This window comes from Vanacampus margaritifer, chromosome 12 (assembly GCF_051991255.1).
Source record: "Vanacampus margaritifer isolate UIUO_Vmar chromosome 12, RoL_Vmar_1.0, whole genome shotgun sequence".
NCBI lineage: Eukaryota > Metazoa > Chordata > Actinopteri > Syngnathiformes > Syngnathidae > Vanacampus > Vanacampus margaritifer.
Genome location: NC_135443.1, coordinates 2167971 through 2183321, shown reverse-complemented (window position 1 = coordinate 2183321; position 15351 = coordinate 2167971). Strand labels below are relative to the sequence as shown.

At 39.3% G+C, this 15351-nt stretch overlaps 1 protein-coding gene across 5 annotated transcripts in view; it reads right to left on the bottom strand.

Moving 5' to 3' along the window:
• The window catches only part of sdccag8 (SHH signaling and ciliogenesis regulator sdccag8), a 60288-nt gene extending 45042 nt beyond the window's left edge, over positions 1–15246 (bottom strand). For 2 of the 5 annotated variants that reach the window (XM_077582352.1, XM_077582353.1), the window contains exons 1-13: positions 13094–13271; positions 11977–12168; positions 11451–11518; positions 10730–10801; positions 10517–10645; positions 10061–10129; positions 8769–8833; positions 8493–8693; positions 8269–8407; positions 6683–6835; positions 5076–5210; positions 4174–4290; positions 2711–2853 (exon numbers count right to left, since the gene is read on the bottom strand). In XM_077582352.1, coding sequence (XP_077438478.1) covers positions 2711–2853; positions 4174–4290; positions 5076–5210; positions 6683–6835; positions 8269–8407; positions 8493–8693; positions 8769–8833; positions 10061–10129; positions 10517–10645; positions 10730–10801; positions 11451–11518; positions 11977–12168; positions 13094–13160 — 1550 coding nt within the window. In that variant the 5' untranslated portion in view covers positions 13161–13271. Of the gene's footprint in view, positions 1–2710; positions 2854–4173; positions 4291–5075; positions 5211–6682; positions 6836–8268; positions 8408–8492; positions 8694–8768; positions 8834–10060; positions 10130–10516; positions 10646–10729; positions 10802–11450; positions 11519–11976; positions 12169–12964; positions 13273–14505 lie in introns of those variants that run through there. The other 3 variants (XR_013296240.1, XM_077582350.1, XM_077582351.1) reach the window with 3 other exon arrangements.
• Positions 15247–15351: the final 105 nt, after the last annotated feature.

The following is a 15351-nucleotide window of genomic DNA, read 5'->3' as shown; positions in this document are numbered from 1 at the left end:
TAATTCAAAAACAAGTGTAGGGAGTTCCCAGTGTCAGCATCTCTTTTATAAAGTGGAAATTTAAATAAATCCATAAATAATATTTCTGTGTATCTCACTGAGCAACAAATGCATACAAATGTAGCTAATTAGTTGTTTTTTTGTCAGGCTTCATTAAAAGGTTTCAAAAGATCTTCGCAGACAGTAGTCAGGTTTGCATCCACCCATTTTTATTCAAATTTTCAAGAAATGCGAAAATAAAACTGAATGGAAACGCTAGAAATTTGAATAATGGCCCAAAATTCGCCCCAAAAAAGTGTTTATGCTTAGACGGGGTGGATTTTGAAGTATTATCGACAAAAAGGAGAATGCTAATTTTGCCTATGGAAACAGGTTTTGTGAATAAACTCTGGTAAAATCGGTTACACGTCGCACATTTTGACCGGATATTACGTGTCGGACGATAAAGTAAGGTAAGTTTGGGGGGACGACGAAACAGAAATCTTTTTGAATTAATTAAAGCGAATATTAATGCTATTAATGTTAGATGAGAAACGCTACGGTTTATCAAGAATTACAAAAATAAACTCATACGACGTCATCGCACGGCACAGTCACTTCCTGTTCTTCTTCTTTTAAATTACTGATGGATTACATTTCCATGTTGTATAGCGCCACCTACAGCGGCGGAGTACCCTCTGATTAGTGAAAAACTGTGAATATGTTCAAAAGTAACAACTTTCTGTGAACAACTTACAAATCCTGGTGAAAACCCAAAATTTCTTACGTTTGCAAGAATTCAGCGGCACCGCTCAGCTATATCGGCCTTCACGTTTGGAAAAAGGCCGATGCCCATAATGATCAAAATGCCAAATGTTGACGCTGATAATCAGCCCGGCCGATAAGCGGTCCATCCCTACGACCGACACAACCAGACGAGAAGCGAAACGCCGCTGAACAAGCCTCAACAACTTTTTCATTGAACTACGACTGCAATGAATGAATATTTGTTCGATATTCCAATTGACTGGATTACACCTGCACATCTCAGGTAGAAAACGTTTCTGATACTGCAGACAGTGACGAGATAACCTCCTCGGCCAGGGCAATAAATCACAAGTGGCTTTCAATGCTAATGAGCAAAATTGAATTTGAACGGGCGCCGCCTCGGCCAAGTCAACAGCTGTCCAACATCACAGCCCGGATCTGCGCTGCCATAAAACGACATCACGCACACACACACACGCACGCACTGATGCGAACGTTTGCGCCAACGGTGACTCTGGTCCAGCTCAATGTCTCGTTCTGTCGTTCTGCACAACTGCTCACAAAACACACACACACACACACACGCACGCACACGCACAGTGTGAAACACATGACAGCTCACCATGCAGCCAGTGTGAACGTTAGCGCTGGCCAGATGACAGACAAACACACTTAAACACAGATCAGAGTGAACACACACACACCGCCACAGGGCAGCACGGTCACATCTGTGCCCATCTCAAACATCTCGGCTGCGGGGCGACGGGGGTGACGGCGCGCCCCGGGCGGCTGGCACCGGTCGGTGCGGACGGCGGCTGCGGGTCGTCGGGCAGCAGATGACAGGAGGGGGACAAGATGGACCAAATAGAAATGCTGAGTTTTGCCGAGAGATGTCCGATACCAATTCTTATCCACACCGATACAAGTACGAGTAACTGACTCTTGAAAAGATACCAATACTTGATATATAAAACTTCCGGAGAAAAAACAAAGACAGATCATTTCAAATAGTAAATACATATCCCAATATCGTATTTTTCTTTAAAATCGCCTCAAATGAATGGCAATTTTCTATTCTTGTTATTTCTGATTCCCAAAACATCCAGCCGTGTATCAGCTAAGGATGTAATGATAACGGCAATATTGCGATATTAAATCTGCCACAATATCGTCGTCGTCATGCCACGATATAAAAAGCAGCACATGTGCAAAAAAGGCCAGGTTGCTATTTGTGCCATTTGTGCAGTTCCAGCATCCTCTGGTGGTTAGTTTATTAGTGCATTTTTAATCAGGCATGTTTTGGCCACCTACGTTTTAAGATCCATGCTAATCGCCAGATGAAAGGGAACGTGACACGTTTGAGTTCCTCCGCAAACGTGTGCGTATTTTAGCAAACTTAAATAATCGATCAATTAGTCAATTCTAAAATTATTCGATGGTGACAGCACTGAATGAGTTCCTAAAAATAAAGCATGAGAATGGCACCACCTCTGCCTCAATTTGAGCCAGGAAAAAGATGAGATGACAAAGGGCAGAAGATGGAAGTATGCGGAGGAAGGAGAGGGGCCGCTGGCGGGGGGGCACTAAGGCCACGCTGCCCTGCATGTTTGTGTGTGTACGCCAGGGACAGGAGGAAAGGCTCAAGTAGCAGTTTGGCGCTGCCGGCGCTGGCTGGGCATGGGCCTGGTGGCACAGAGTGAGCGAGCCAGCCAGCTTATGTGTGTGCGTGTTATGTTGCGGCATGCCTAACAGGATTAGCGCTGACCTGGTGGGGTCCAGTTGGTCCCGGGACCACGGCGCAGCGGTTGCCCACGCGTCTTCATGTGTGCGGGCTTTCCTTTAATAGGATTAAGCGCTACCTGGTGCCGATACAGTTGGCGCGCGGGGTCCGAAAGGGGCCGAGGCCGAGGCGGAGGGCGGCGCCGCGAGCGCGCTGGCGCGAGAGACGGGATTAGGCGCTAACCTGGTGAGGTGCAGTTGGCGCTGGGCGCTCGCCAGCTGTTCGGACAGGCTCAGGGCTTGGGCCTGCCATTGGCCGCCGTCCCTCTGGACCGCCTCCAGACGCTGCCGGCAGCCAACCAGATCTGAGCTCAGCTTTTCCACTTCCTGTCCCGCGGAGAGACATGTTGAAAAGAAGCGCAAACGCCTCTCGCGTGACCTCATGCCAATTTATTCTTATTTGCAACTCTGGCGATAAAACATACAAATCAGAAAAATATAGTAGCAAAGTTATTTCCCCCCCCCCCCCGTAGTTACCCGTGTCAATAACGGCCATTAATAATAATATTAATAACACATTTTCATTTTTTTAAGCGGATCTATCTATTGCTGTCACCATCAAATATTTTTATAATTGATTACTGTATCAAATGTAAAATAGACTAATCAAATAATTTAATAATTTTTTTATTTATTTTTTATGCCTCAAAGTGCATTACATGAGCATTTTCCCCCTTTTTACTGTTTATTAACCAAAGATTGTTTATTTGATGGATGTTGTAGTCACTAACCTTTTTGATACTTCACTGTTACTTCTTTCAAGTATTTTCAATTGAAAAAGTAAAAAATAAATCAATTATACAATACAGATTGATAACAAATAGAGGAAAACACATTTAATAGAAGGCCAATTTATACATAATTTGTATATCAAAAATGATTTTGTTTCTTAGGCAATGTTTAATTTCTTTCTCCATTTCCGCTAGCTAAGCTCTAACCTACGACGCCGTATTAGGGAAACGTATAAAAAAAAAATGTTTTGGTTTGAAAAAATTGAATGGTCACTTTTCAGGAGACCTCAAAAACAGTATGCTTGTTCAACCATTAAAATGACATCATCAAAGACAGCAACACTTTAAATGGGCCAATAATTCCTAAAAATGACATCCACATCTGCGGACTGAGCAAAATTATCGTTTTTTGAAAAAATATTAAATTTGCCAAATTGCAACTTGTGAGGTTTCCGCCTGATGCCAGAAATATGCATAATAAGCAGGTACAGATCAATTATTGGCATCTGCCTAACTGAAAGTTTCAGTTATTTGGAAATTCTGGAAAACTTTTTAAGGCATGTTGATGATCCTGGAAGCTCCCTGAAATATTTACTCAAATTTGAAAACAAAGATGTTTATTGTCTGAAATTTCAACAGAGAATTGGCGATTGTATTTTTTTTTTGTTTGTTGACGTCAATATTTTCCCTTTTACTCAAAATTAATAATGATGTTAAAGATTGGTTATTGGCCTCCTTGAATAATAATAAGCGGTATCGGCCCTAAAAAAAAAAAAAAAAAAAAACATTATTGGTCTATCTCGAATAATAGGCAGTCAACTGTATGAGATAATTTTTTCTTATTTATTTCTTTTTAGTTCTCAATGTTATTGTAGTTTATTGCAATGCATCAGTATCAAGTGAAATTGTAACCGACCTGTGTGGATTTCTCCAGCTGCCTGCTGGTCTTGGACTTGAGGTCCTGCAGTTCTCGCTCGGCCTCCTCTTTCTTGAGTTGGGCACCACTGAGTTGATACTGAAGCTCTGCGCACACCTGGAGCCGACACAAAGGATTCAAAGAATTGACATCAATACTAATTTCATTCATAATGTCACATCCATTTCTGTCATTTCTGTTACATTACACTTTTAGAGCATCCCATTTTGTTTTGTTGCAGGTTCAAATTCACAACAACAACATCATCATGTATCTACACATTTTGTTACTATTATTTTAATCAACACATTTTTTTTGCAACTGTTATACAAGAAACAATATTTTTTTAAACAACAAAATATTGTTAACTGATTATTATGATTTTTTTTATTAAATTAATTTTTATTGAAAATGTGTATTTTCGAGCTAAAAAAAATGCAAATTCCCAAACACATATTGTGGTCATGTCCTAGTATCAGTAATGTCATTATTATCATCATGTCATTATTTAGACATATTAACATTGGCTGATAGACCATTTGAAGTGGTCACCATGTTGGAATATATTTTGAAGCCTCATTTCTTTGCATGTCCTGGGCACACATGTGGGCATTTTAACCAATTTAGCCAAGGCTAAAACCCATGAATTCATTTCACTTATATGAATGAACTAATTATTACTGGTTTTCATTTGAATTGATATTTAATTCAATGCAAGAAGTGCTAGAGATGTACAAGACCATAGCTGTGGTTTTGCTGCCATCCAGTGGAATTAAGCGTGATTGCAATACAAGATGGTAAAAAAAAAAAAAAGAGATTTGAATAGAGTTTGTGGTTGTCTTGATTGAAACAATTATGACAAGAGAGGAATATGCTGATAGATTAGCACTAAATGTTTATACTTTGCGGTCGTCTTGTTCCACACTGGCAAGTTGTCGCTGCGCATCTTCCAGCTGATTGGTCAGCGAGCTCTTGTCGGCGTGGAGTCGGTCGAGGTGGCCCTCCAACTCTGCGGCACGTTGTGACAGCCAGGCCACCTGAGGCAACACACACACACACACACACACGCACAAACACACAAACATTTGGACGTCAGGAAACTTTATAGCGAAACACATCAAGTGGTGGACACTTTTAATGACATTACATTCACCAGCATCTTAACTATAATGATGTTATCAACTTGAATGGATCTTTTTGTGTGTGTGTGTGAGTGTGTGTGTGTGTGGGGGGGGGGGGGGGGTAGCACCCTATAATGTGATAATTTCCTGAAAATGTATTAACACATACAATTAAAGTGTTCAAAAATGTAATAAAGCCCAACAATGTAATAATTTCACCAATAATGTAATAAAATAAAACCCTGACTGATATTGTAATAGTATTTTTACAGCTAATGTAATCCCTTTTAATAAATCATTGGGGATTAATTACATTTTTAGGTAGGTCTTTTTTCCCCCAAAACTAATCATGTAAAACTTAACAGATAATGTAATATTTGCATTCATAGAATAAAAAAAAATTGGAGTGTGAGTGTTGAAATTTTGGAGTTGAATGTTTCAGAGTTGATTTCAACCTGCGAAGTGTGTTTTTAACTTTGTTTAAACCAAAGTCAGTGTTGGTGTTATTTGCCAAAGTTGATTTATTTAGTGTTAAACCAACTCTGCGGAGAGTTAACCAAAGTGAGCCCCGCCCACTTGATTACACTTGCACTGCCACAAAGACTTCTGGGAGTACGAAGGAAGTGTTACAGTTAAATGTAAATGTTCTTCTTTTTTATTTAATTTAATAATGATGTTTATCCTTTATTGTTAAACAGAGTTTTAGTGTTGTTATAGTAACGGGGCATGCGGCAGCCTATAATGTCATCATTTTCAGATTTTTTTGTGGGTTACATTATTGGTGAAAAGATTACATTATTGTGTTTTATTACATTTTGATTCAAGGTAAAGTGTGAATTTTATAAAATTTTCAGGACATTATTACATTAAAGGGTGTTTCAAGTTTTGGGGTTCAGAGACCAGTGCAGACAGAAATTTTTCCAGAGGCCCCCAGGTAATCCTCGCACAAATTTTACATAACTGTGCTGAATGCTAAAGGAATTCAAAAAGTATCTGTTTTTTATGATCTTTTAGATCAGTGTTTCTCAAACCAGGTCCTTGAGTACGCTGTCCAGCCTATTTTCCATGTCTCTCTCAGCCAACACAGCTGAGGATCGTTATCAGGCTTCATGCAGCGCTTGCTGATTAGCTGCTCGTTTAAAACACACGTATGCGTTGGTTGACAGAGACTTACAAAACAGGATGGATGGGAAAAAAAAAGAAAAGAAAACAGGCTGGATGGATAGGGGTGCTCAAGGACCGCGCTTGAGAAGCCCTCTTTTAGATGAATGATTTCCAGACGAAATCCAGATCAGCTATCATTATGGGATTCTTTTCTTGTGTTGGATGTCATTGAATTGAGCAGATGTCCTTGAGGTTGTGGCGAGTAGCCGGTAAGTTGCATTTACGGTATTTGCCAGCTCCTCCTTCTGCCTGCGGCCCTCGCTGCGTCCTTCTTCTCTGGCCTGGACCAGTTTGTCCTTGAGGGACTGCGCGTCGCGTTCTCGTTGCGCCGTCAGCCGGGCCAGCTCCCTGGACAGCTGCTGGCACTGCACCTCCACCTGCACGGACACCCCCAAAGAGTAAGTGAGTTGATGGCTCATTAGAAATGGACCCTGTTTAACAGAAATCAGAACTACATTTTCTTGATTTTCACTTCGGATTTCTGCCTCTGAAGCAACCCCCTTCGCGTCCAGCTGTTATACTGGATTTGGACTGATTTTGCAAGGCGCACAGAATATTGTGTTCTATTGCTATAAAAACATGGAATATAGCAAAAGAAAGATTAGAGTCTCTTCTTTCACTAAGAAAAATGTATATTTCTATTTGTTTCAGTTTTGCAGCAATTAGCATTAGAATATAGCTAAGTTTGATCATTATTCACAAACCTGTTCAAAACAGTGGGGGAAAGAGCTTGTTGCAACGCGGCCCTGGTTGATCTCTTATACTCTGCTGCCATCTGCTGGGCGTTTTTTGTAATAACTTCCATTGCTTCAAGCATTCTCTTCAGTTGAGAGGCTTCATTAAAGCCTTCTGTATGCTCTAGCAAGCATAAAAAAAAACATTTAAAATGTATAAATACGTTTTTGGAGCCACGGCATTACTTAAAATAGAACGTTTTTATATGTTAGTTAAAGACCGAAGGCATGATTAAAAACTCCATCCATCCATCCATCCATTTTCTTGACCGCTTTTCCTCACTAGGGTCGCGGGGGTGCTGGAGCCTATCCCAGCTGGCTTCAGGCAGTAGGCGGGGTACACCCTGAACTGGTTGCCAGCCAATCGCAGGGCACACAGAGACGAACAACCACACTCACATTCACACCTAGGGACAATTTGGAGTGTTCAATTAACCTGCCATGCATGTTTTTGGAATGTGGGAGGAAACCGGAGTACCCGGTGAAAACCCACGCAAGCACGGGGAGAACATGCAAACTCCACCCAGGAAGGCCGAAGCCCGGACTCGATCTCACGTCCTCTGCACTGGGAGGCGGACGTGCTAACCAGTCAGCCACCGTGCTGCCTGATTAAAAACTCCACATACAAATTCCAAATAAAATTTTGCGGCGGCAGTAACTGATTAAATGATTTAGTTTATTAATGAAAGTAACCCGTGTTCTAATCACTTAAGTGTTACACAAATATTGCCATCAGCAAGGATGAGAAGAAAATCTTTCCATAATTCTAATTCAATAATTGTAAATAAAGATTCTGAATGGTCTTAAAGTGCAATAGGTAAGGTTTTTCATACATGTGAAAAATACTTTTGAATTCATGTAAACAATACATTTCAAGAAAACACTAAGGTACAAAAAAAAAGGCCTTTAAAATTCAATTTTTTTATGAATTAATGGGGGTGGAGACATTAAAACAATCGATTCATAGTTTTAAGCTCACAAAGAAAAATGGATTCAATATCAAATATTCGAATTTTTAAAATCAGCCCTAAAATGTTTTATTTCATCCAGCCCTAGCAGATTGTAAGTCACGTGACCTCAGCTTTGTGCAGGTGAGCCTCCTCAGCCATCTGAACGGCGTCTTTGACTTGCAGACAAGCCGACCACTCCCGGTGCTGAACCTCCTGCCGAGCGGCTCGCGCCGTGCTCAGGGCCGCCAGCAGCTCGTCACGCTCTCTGCGCATACATGATACACACGCACGGTTAACGTCACCGCCGTACAGCAAGGGAACAAGCGGCGCGCTGTGTTGTGTCTACGGACTTAGTGAGTCGTTCCACAGCCTGGACGTGCGCGTTGGCGGGCGCGCCGGCCAAGAGCGCCTCCTCCTGTGCGCACTTCAGACACAAGCCGGAAACGCGCGGCGCGCCGTCGGCCTGCAACGCCGCCGCCACCTGCTGCTCGCTGCGTCTCAGGCGACCCGTCAGCTCCTCGCACTCGTTCTGACTGAGCGAAAGATCCCTCCTGGAGTGAAAGAGCGACAGGAGGATGAAGGTAAGGCGGGGAGACTTTAGCAGCGATCAAAAGTCTGAGACCAACCTGAGAGAGTTGGCCTGAGCCTCCAGTCTTTCAATTTGCGCCTGATGCAGCAACTTTAATTGTTCCTGACACACACACAAAAACAAACATTACATCTTGTCAGTGTTTTGTAGTTACAAAAAAAGTGTTGTTATAAAGCGACAAAAGACTGTTTGTAGAAATGCATTCCCCATAACTATATCAAATCAAAATGTATTATTTAAAAAACAAAACAATAATAATAACCAGACTAAGGGCAATTTCTGCATAAGTTGCGTGATAAAGGTGAAAGCTAAATGCTAATAGCTGAATGCTAAAATGAATGCTTATGAAGTAAATTGAAAGATAAATTATGTGAAAATCACTAAGTATTAAAAGCAATGGTAATTGAAAGCTACTCTGCTTTCAGCATTCCCACAATAGTAATAATAATAATAATAATAATAAATGTTAATGTGCTAAATTAAAATATACACCTTATAAAGATGGCTAAAAATTGTGAACTGAAATACATTTTTACAAGAATTTAAGCACCTTTAGATGTCATTTAATATGACCATTATTCATATGGAATAAAACATTTGTGTACATTTTCATGAATAAATAAATAATAATAATAAACATCAAAAATTGTTTTTAAATACATTTGGTTGAAATTACACATACAGTGGTACTATAATGTTTAATGTGTGTTTGAGTGTAGTATAATCCTTTGTAGAAAATCATTTTTTATTGCAAATTAAAATAAAATTATATATTTGTGTTGTTAATAGTAATATAAAATGTATATTTGTATGACTTTACCAAAATAAAAGATAACCAAAAATAATTAAAAAAGACGCTTGATTTAAATTATAATTGTAGTAATAACATTTATATAAAATACAATAAATAATAAAATGATATATAATACGATAAATAATAAAACTAACTGTACTATATTCTGATTTACTGAGCTGACTTAGTTATTTTATTGACAGAGCTAAAAATTGGAATCAAGGGGAAATTTTTTACAATTAATGAAATAAAATAATAACTGTATGATTATTATAGGAGTGGTCCATTTGATGTGCAGTGCTTATTTATTGAAGTGGACAACACACTTTGCAATCAACTGGGACATCCATCAACAAAACCAAAAAAGATAATTATTATGAAATATTATTTTTAAGGCTGCACCATGTAAGTGTTTAATGAAATATAAAATGTTCTTATCTTGTATTGGATCACATTAGATTGTGTACCTAAACTATAGTGATCCTGTGTGTGTCTAATATTATGACTTATTGTATGCGGGGCAGAGCGCCACAAACCAGCTCATGTTTCCATGCGGTGTGTTCGCCTTTCTTGGCCATTTCCCTGTCGCTTGCCAATTCGTTCACCTAAAAACGGAAAACAACAACATTATCTGTGAGAGGATATCCAGGATCTTTTTGAATTCAAAATAATAAAAAGTAGACAGCTGACAATGGTGAAACTGAAACTGCAAACCCCCCCAAATATAAAATCAAAATACAATAAAAAAATAATTAAAAAAAAAAAACGAGCAATTTCAGCCACGGTGTGACAAGTGGATGTTTAGTGTGTTGCAATTCTTCTTTGTTTATTTCAACTTAGGAATGTCAGGACCTTTTATTAAGACACCTGGCAACTCCTCCTAAAATTGCATAATATACATCCTTTAAAGTCACAGCAACAAGCTCATTTAGTAAACGATGGGCTGAGAATGAATTACATTTATATTGTTTTATAGAAAATCTTTTTTTTACTGTGCAGTTTGGAAGCGTGCGGTGTTCCTTTGGAGACACATCTGTGTGTTTGCTTTTGAGCTCGGTGCGCAGTTTCTCGTTTTCCACCACCACCACTCGGATGCGCTGTTTGAGCCCCTGCTGTTCTTCCTGTCACGCGCACACACACACACACACACACATCAAGTCATACAACCAAACCAGCCGAACACATAATGGGATTTTCAAACAAACCTTGCAGAATCGGACTTCAGCCTCCAGATGCTGGATGTAATCTGGCGGGTTGTGAGTCACCGGGACCAAGTCCTGACGATGACAAAATAACAAAAACAGAAATAAATCAAAGTTGTAGATACTGGAAATAAATACATGTACTGTTTTTAATATTGTATGTAAATGCATAAATGTGTATAAAATAGAGCTGTCACTATCAAATCTTTTAACTCTTTGACTGCCAAAAACGTTAAACAACGTTTAGTAAAATACTATGGAGGAGTGCCAAAGACGTTAAAAGACGTTTTTTTTTTTTCAAAAAAGAGGTGAAACTAACCATTTTCTATTGCTGATTACTGAAAAATGGAATAAGGTAGAAACAAACTTTTTTTTTTCTGATGAAAGATGAGAGTCCAATCTTTCATTTGGTAGTATGTGTGTTTCCATAGTCCAAACACATAATTTTCTGTGGACCTTGAAAGATCAGTCAAAAATGCTTAAATCGGCTGGCACTCACAGCATCCCTTTTCTGAAAACGTCTGGCAGTCAAAGAGTTAAGAATCGATAATATCATTGATTATTCCCTCAAATAATCGAGTAATCCGATGCATATCATATGGTTGGATGTCTGCATATATGTACATAAATGAGCCTAAATAGAAATGTATGCATGTATAGAATACATAGTTAAATAAATAGATATACTATGCATATAAATTTCGATATAACACGTTTACTCCACCTTTGAAGGAGAGAGAGGAGCAGGCATCTCCCTGCCTTGCTTCGATAGGAGGCTCTTCAGTTGATTGACTGTGCAGCAACACACACAAAGTAATTGCAAGCTTTTCATTTTCCACATTTAAAGTCATATTACCGCCTCCTTGAATTGTAAATATTCTAAATACTAATAGATTTATGATTACCGTAACAATGATGCTAATTTCTGATAGCCCATTTATGGCGTTTCACACGTCTGCGTCGGTTTTTATCACTGTAACATCTTTGCTTATTTCCATTAGCTTGTCTATGATGTTTTTGCTTTATAAGTAAGCATTAAGCTAGCAAACTTTCGTAAAAAAAAAAAAAAAGTTGAAGATGTTGGTGTTTAAATAATATGTAGCGTTGAAATCTCATTTGTTTTATCTATGCAAAGTGACGAGAGGAGCTTCATATAGTCAGGCTCGCCATTGAACCTTTTTGGGCTGAGTTTTTTTATTGGCGGCAGCGCTCCGCCGCTGTCCCTGCGATAATTATATAAGGTGCGTCACCTGCTTCGCTCTGCTTCTTCTGGCTCCATAGAGGCCGGTCCTTCTCCGTTGTGGGGGCCGCGGTGCCACAGTTGCCACCGCCGGCATCACCGCTACCGCCACCGCATCGGACCGGCTCCTCCTCTTCACCGTCATTGTGGTGGAGCTGCTCCAGAGCGCCGCTGAGCTGCTGTAGGCTTCGGTTGGCCCGCTCTGAAACACACAAGCAGGGGTTTATTACATTACATATCCTTACATTTTCCAGAGCGCTTGTCCTTGTTTGTGTCACGAGTTAGCTGCAGCCTAGACCTGCTTCATTTGGGACACTCTGGACAGATTTCCAGTTAATCACAAAACATTTACCGACAAACCTTTACTAGCAACATGACAAGATTTTCAAATAATGAAAATTTGTCAACATGCAACAGTCTGGTTGGAAAGGCCACTTCAACCTGAGAACTAACAAATAAAGAATTTTTGTACAACATTCTCCTCATTTCTTCCATTTTGTCTTCTACTTCTTTCTATTAAAATATCCACCAGAGACATCATTGGGTCAAAATTAGGGTCATGTTTCAAATGCTGACACTTGCCCTAAAAATTGTTTTAGAGACATTTGAAGAAGTCGTGCCATGTTTGTTTTTTTAGACAATTCCACAAAGATGGCGGCCACTTGTCAGGTTGCTACTTTCACTATTATCTGCATTACATTTTATGATGATAAAGATGAGCTGGCCGGTTTTGTCAACCATAATAGAACAAAAACATTTAGTGTAACTAAATAATAAGTAAAATAACTGAAACCCAAATAAATTTGTTGTAATAGAGGTTGAATATTGGTATAGCTAGTAAACTGTAACCCATTTAAAAAGTGTTGCAATTGTACCTAATGTTTTGTGTCCAGTGTATACTTTAATCCAGTGGATGCTAAAAGGCAACAGGTGGCCTTAAGATTTGAGACTGAATGAAAGTCGTTAAAAGGATTAGAAGATGATTCAGTGTTATTTACCCCCCGCAGTTGTCATAAACAATCATCCAGCACTGGTAGTAAATGTGATGCTGCCTGTCTTGAACGCGTTGCTAACGCGATTGCTAATTAGCTACATCAGCGAATACACACAAAACAGCGTCCACTCACGCCTCAGTTGTTTCTGATAAGCATTCTGATGCTCCGCTTCCTCCTCGTCCGAATGGAAAGGTTTCATTTATTGCACTGAGTAAGTAAATGTTGCGATTAGACAGCCTACCTAGTGCCTAAACTGCACGTAAATAACAACTTTGAGCCGCGCGTAGCAACTGTGAAATTGGAGTGCTTGTTTTAGTGACTCACGCGTACTGAAGGGGCGGTGTTAATTTAGTCGCCGTCGCCGCCCGGGGTTAGTAATTACACTACTTAACTTGTCGTCCAAAACGAGGCAACCCCTAAAACAAAGTAGCTTCAAGTGAATGCTGGGAGTTGTAGTCAGTATTCGTAGTGCAAAAGTTCACGCTCCTTTCAAATACGATTAATAAAATGAAATGAAATCTTCTCTACTTTCAAATTCAATTAATTTAATTAATTGATAAAATGGAATTAATGAAGTTAATTAATGAAATAAATAAAAAACTTAAAATGGACTGTACGACACTCCATCCCACTCCACTTTTAAATTCAATTGAATTAAACTGTCAAGCACAAATCAGATTGAATTATATCATTACATTTATTTAAATTTCAGTGAGTCAAATTCAAAGCAGAACCTACAATGCAGATCACATTTTGTATCAATTAAGTATTCGCTAATTTAAAAAAAAAAAGGTTTTATTTTTTATTTCAGCTATAGGCTACATGCGATCCTTACCGGTGCTGTCTTTAATGACTGTTGCACGTCAACGCTTCTTTTTATTTGAGAAGAAAATAAACACACGCATGCATATATATGTTAACAATTGCACATACACAACATAATAAAAATAATTTTAAAAAATTGCTATGACATCATTGTTCTACCAGTATTCAATAATACAAAAAAAAAAATTCTGTTGGAAAAGGGTGTAGGAAGATTTTAAATAAAATGAAATAAAATAGATTAAAAAGAGACAGTAGAATGTTGATCATGCCATACTTCAGTTTAGTGTGGTTTTAGTTTTATTGTTTTTATCTTTTAAATGAAATTTTTATGTACTGTAATTTTATTTGATACATTTGTCTTATACTATACATCCATATTTAAAATGAAAAGACAAGTTTCTGAACAAAAAAGGGATTGGAAATGTATTTTATGTACATTTGTCAGAGAGCGAGAGAGAAAACATACATAGATGACAGAATTCACATAAACATCAAGACAATAAACACTAAATTAAATGCTAAATCTAATGTTATCTATACACAATAAGTCGTATAAAAAAGTTTCAGTAAGATTTTCAATGAACAGAATTAGAGCGGATGTCAGCCAATGAGTCACTTGTGCATTTCATCATTTTCAAAGTTAAGCCACCTTTGCTTCCACTGAAAATTGTCACAGACACCAGGGGAAGTTTCATGTGACAAACCAACATCTTACTTACTGTTTAAACAAAGGTAACCATGGTTACGACCTATTCCCATTGCACAACAACAGCTTCCTGTCCAACTATGTTTGTTGTACTTTTGACTTTTGCATCATTTTGGGACCTGAAATGGAAGAAAGAGTGACTCACGGCTTTGTTGATTTACCAACCGCGTTATATTGATGACTTGCGACCTCTGCCCATGACCTCATGACCTTTAACACCAAAATGTCCCCTCCCACTGCAGCATCCACTTCCTCCTGCTTCTCTGAAGGCGGGGGGTTTACTGGACGCAGGTCTATTTTTAGGGATGGGCCGTTTTAAGCATCATCTTTTTGGCCTTTATCCTGTTGGAGGATGCAAGACTGGACCTTGCTGCACATTGTTCTGGAATGTCTCGATAGTTAGGTAGGTAGCATAGTGGCTAACCGCGGTAGATGCCACGGACTTCCGACTTTCACACATCAGCGCCGTTTCCGGATACTGCTGGCCGCGTTCCAACACTCGCACCCCCAACCGTGCGCTCCCGCCCATCGGCTCTCTGAAATGCTTCGGACAACTGAGACAGTCACACTTCACACACTCGCACCCGTCGGCGGGTACGAGCGGCCGAGGGGCACAAGGGCGTTAGTCCCGCCTCCTCCGTGGCATATACCCCATAATATGAAACATGATCACTATTATTACTTTACATTATTAGTACTTGGAGAGCTAAGAATTATTTGAGGAGGTCCCCAGTGTATAAAGTTCAAGAACCCATGTTAAAGGAAGAGGATATTGCATGGCACATTACTCTCCTATGCCCATTTTGATATGTATTATTCATCACGACTATCATTTATTAAAACTAGCATGATGCAAGAA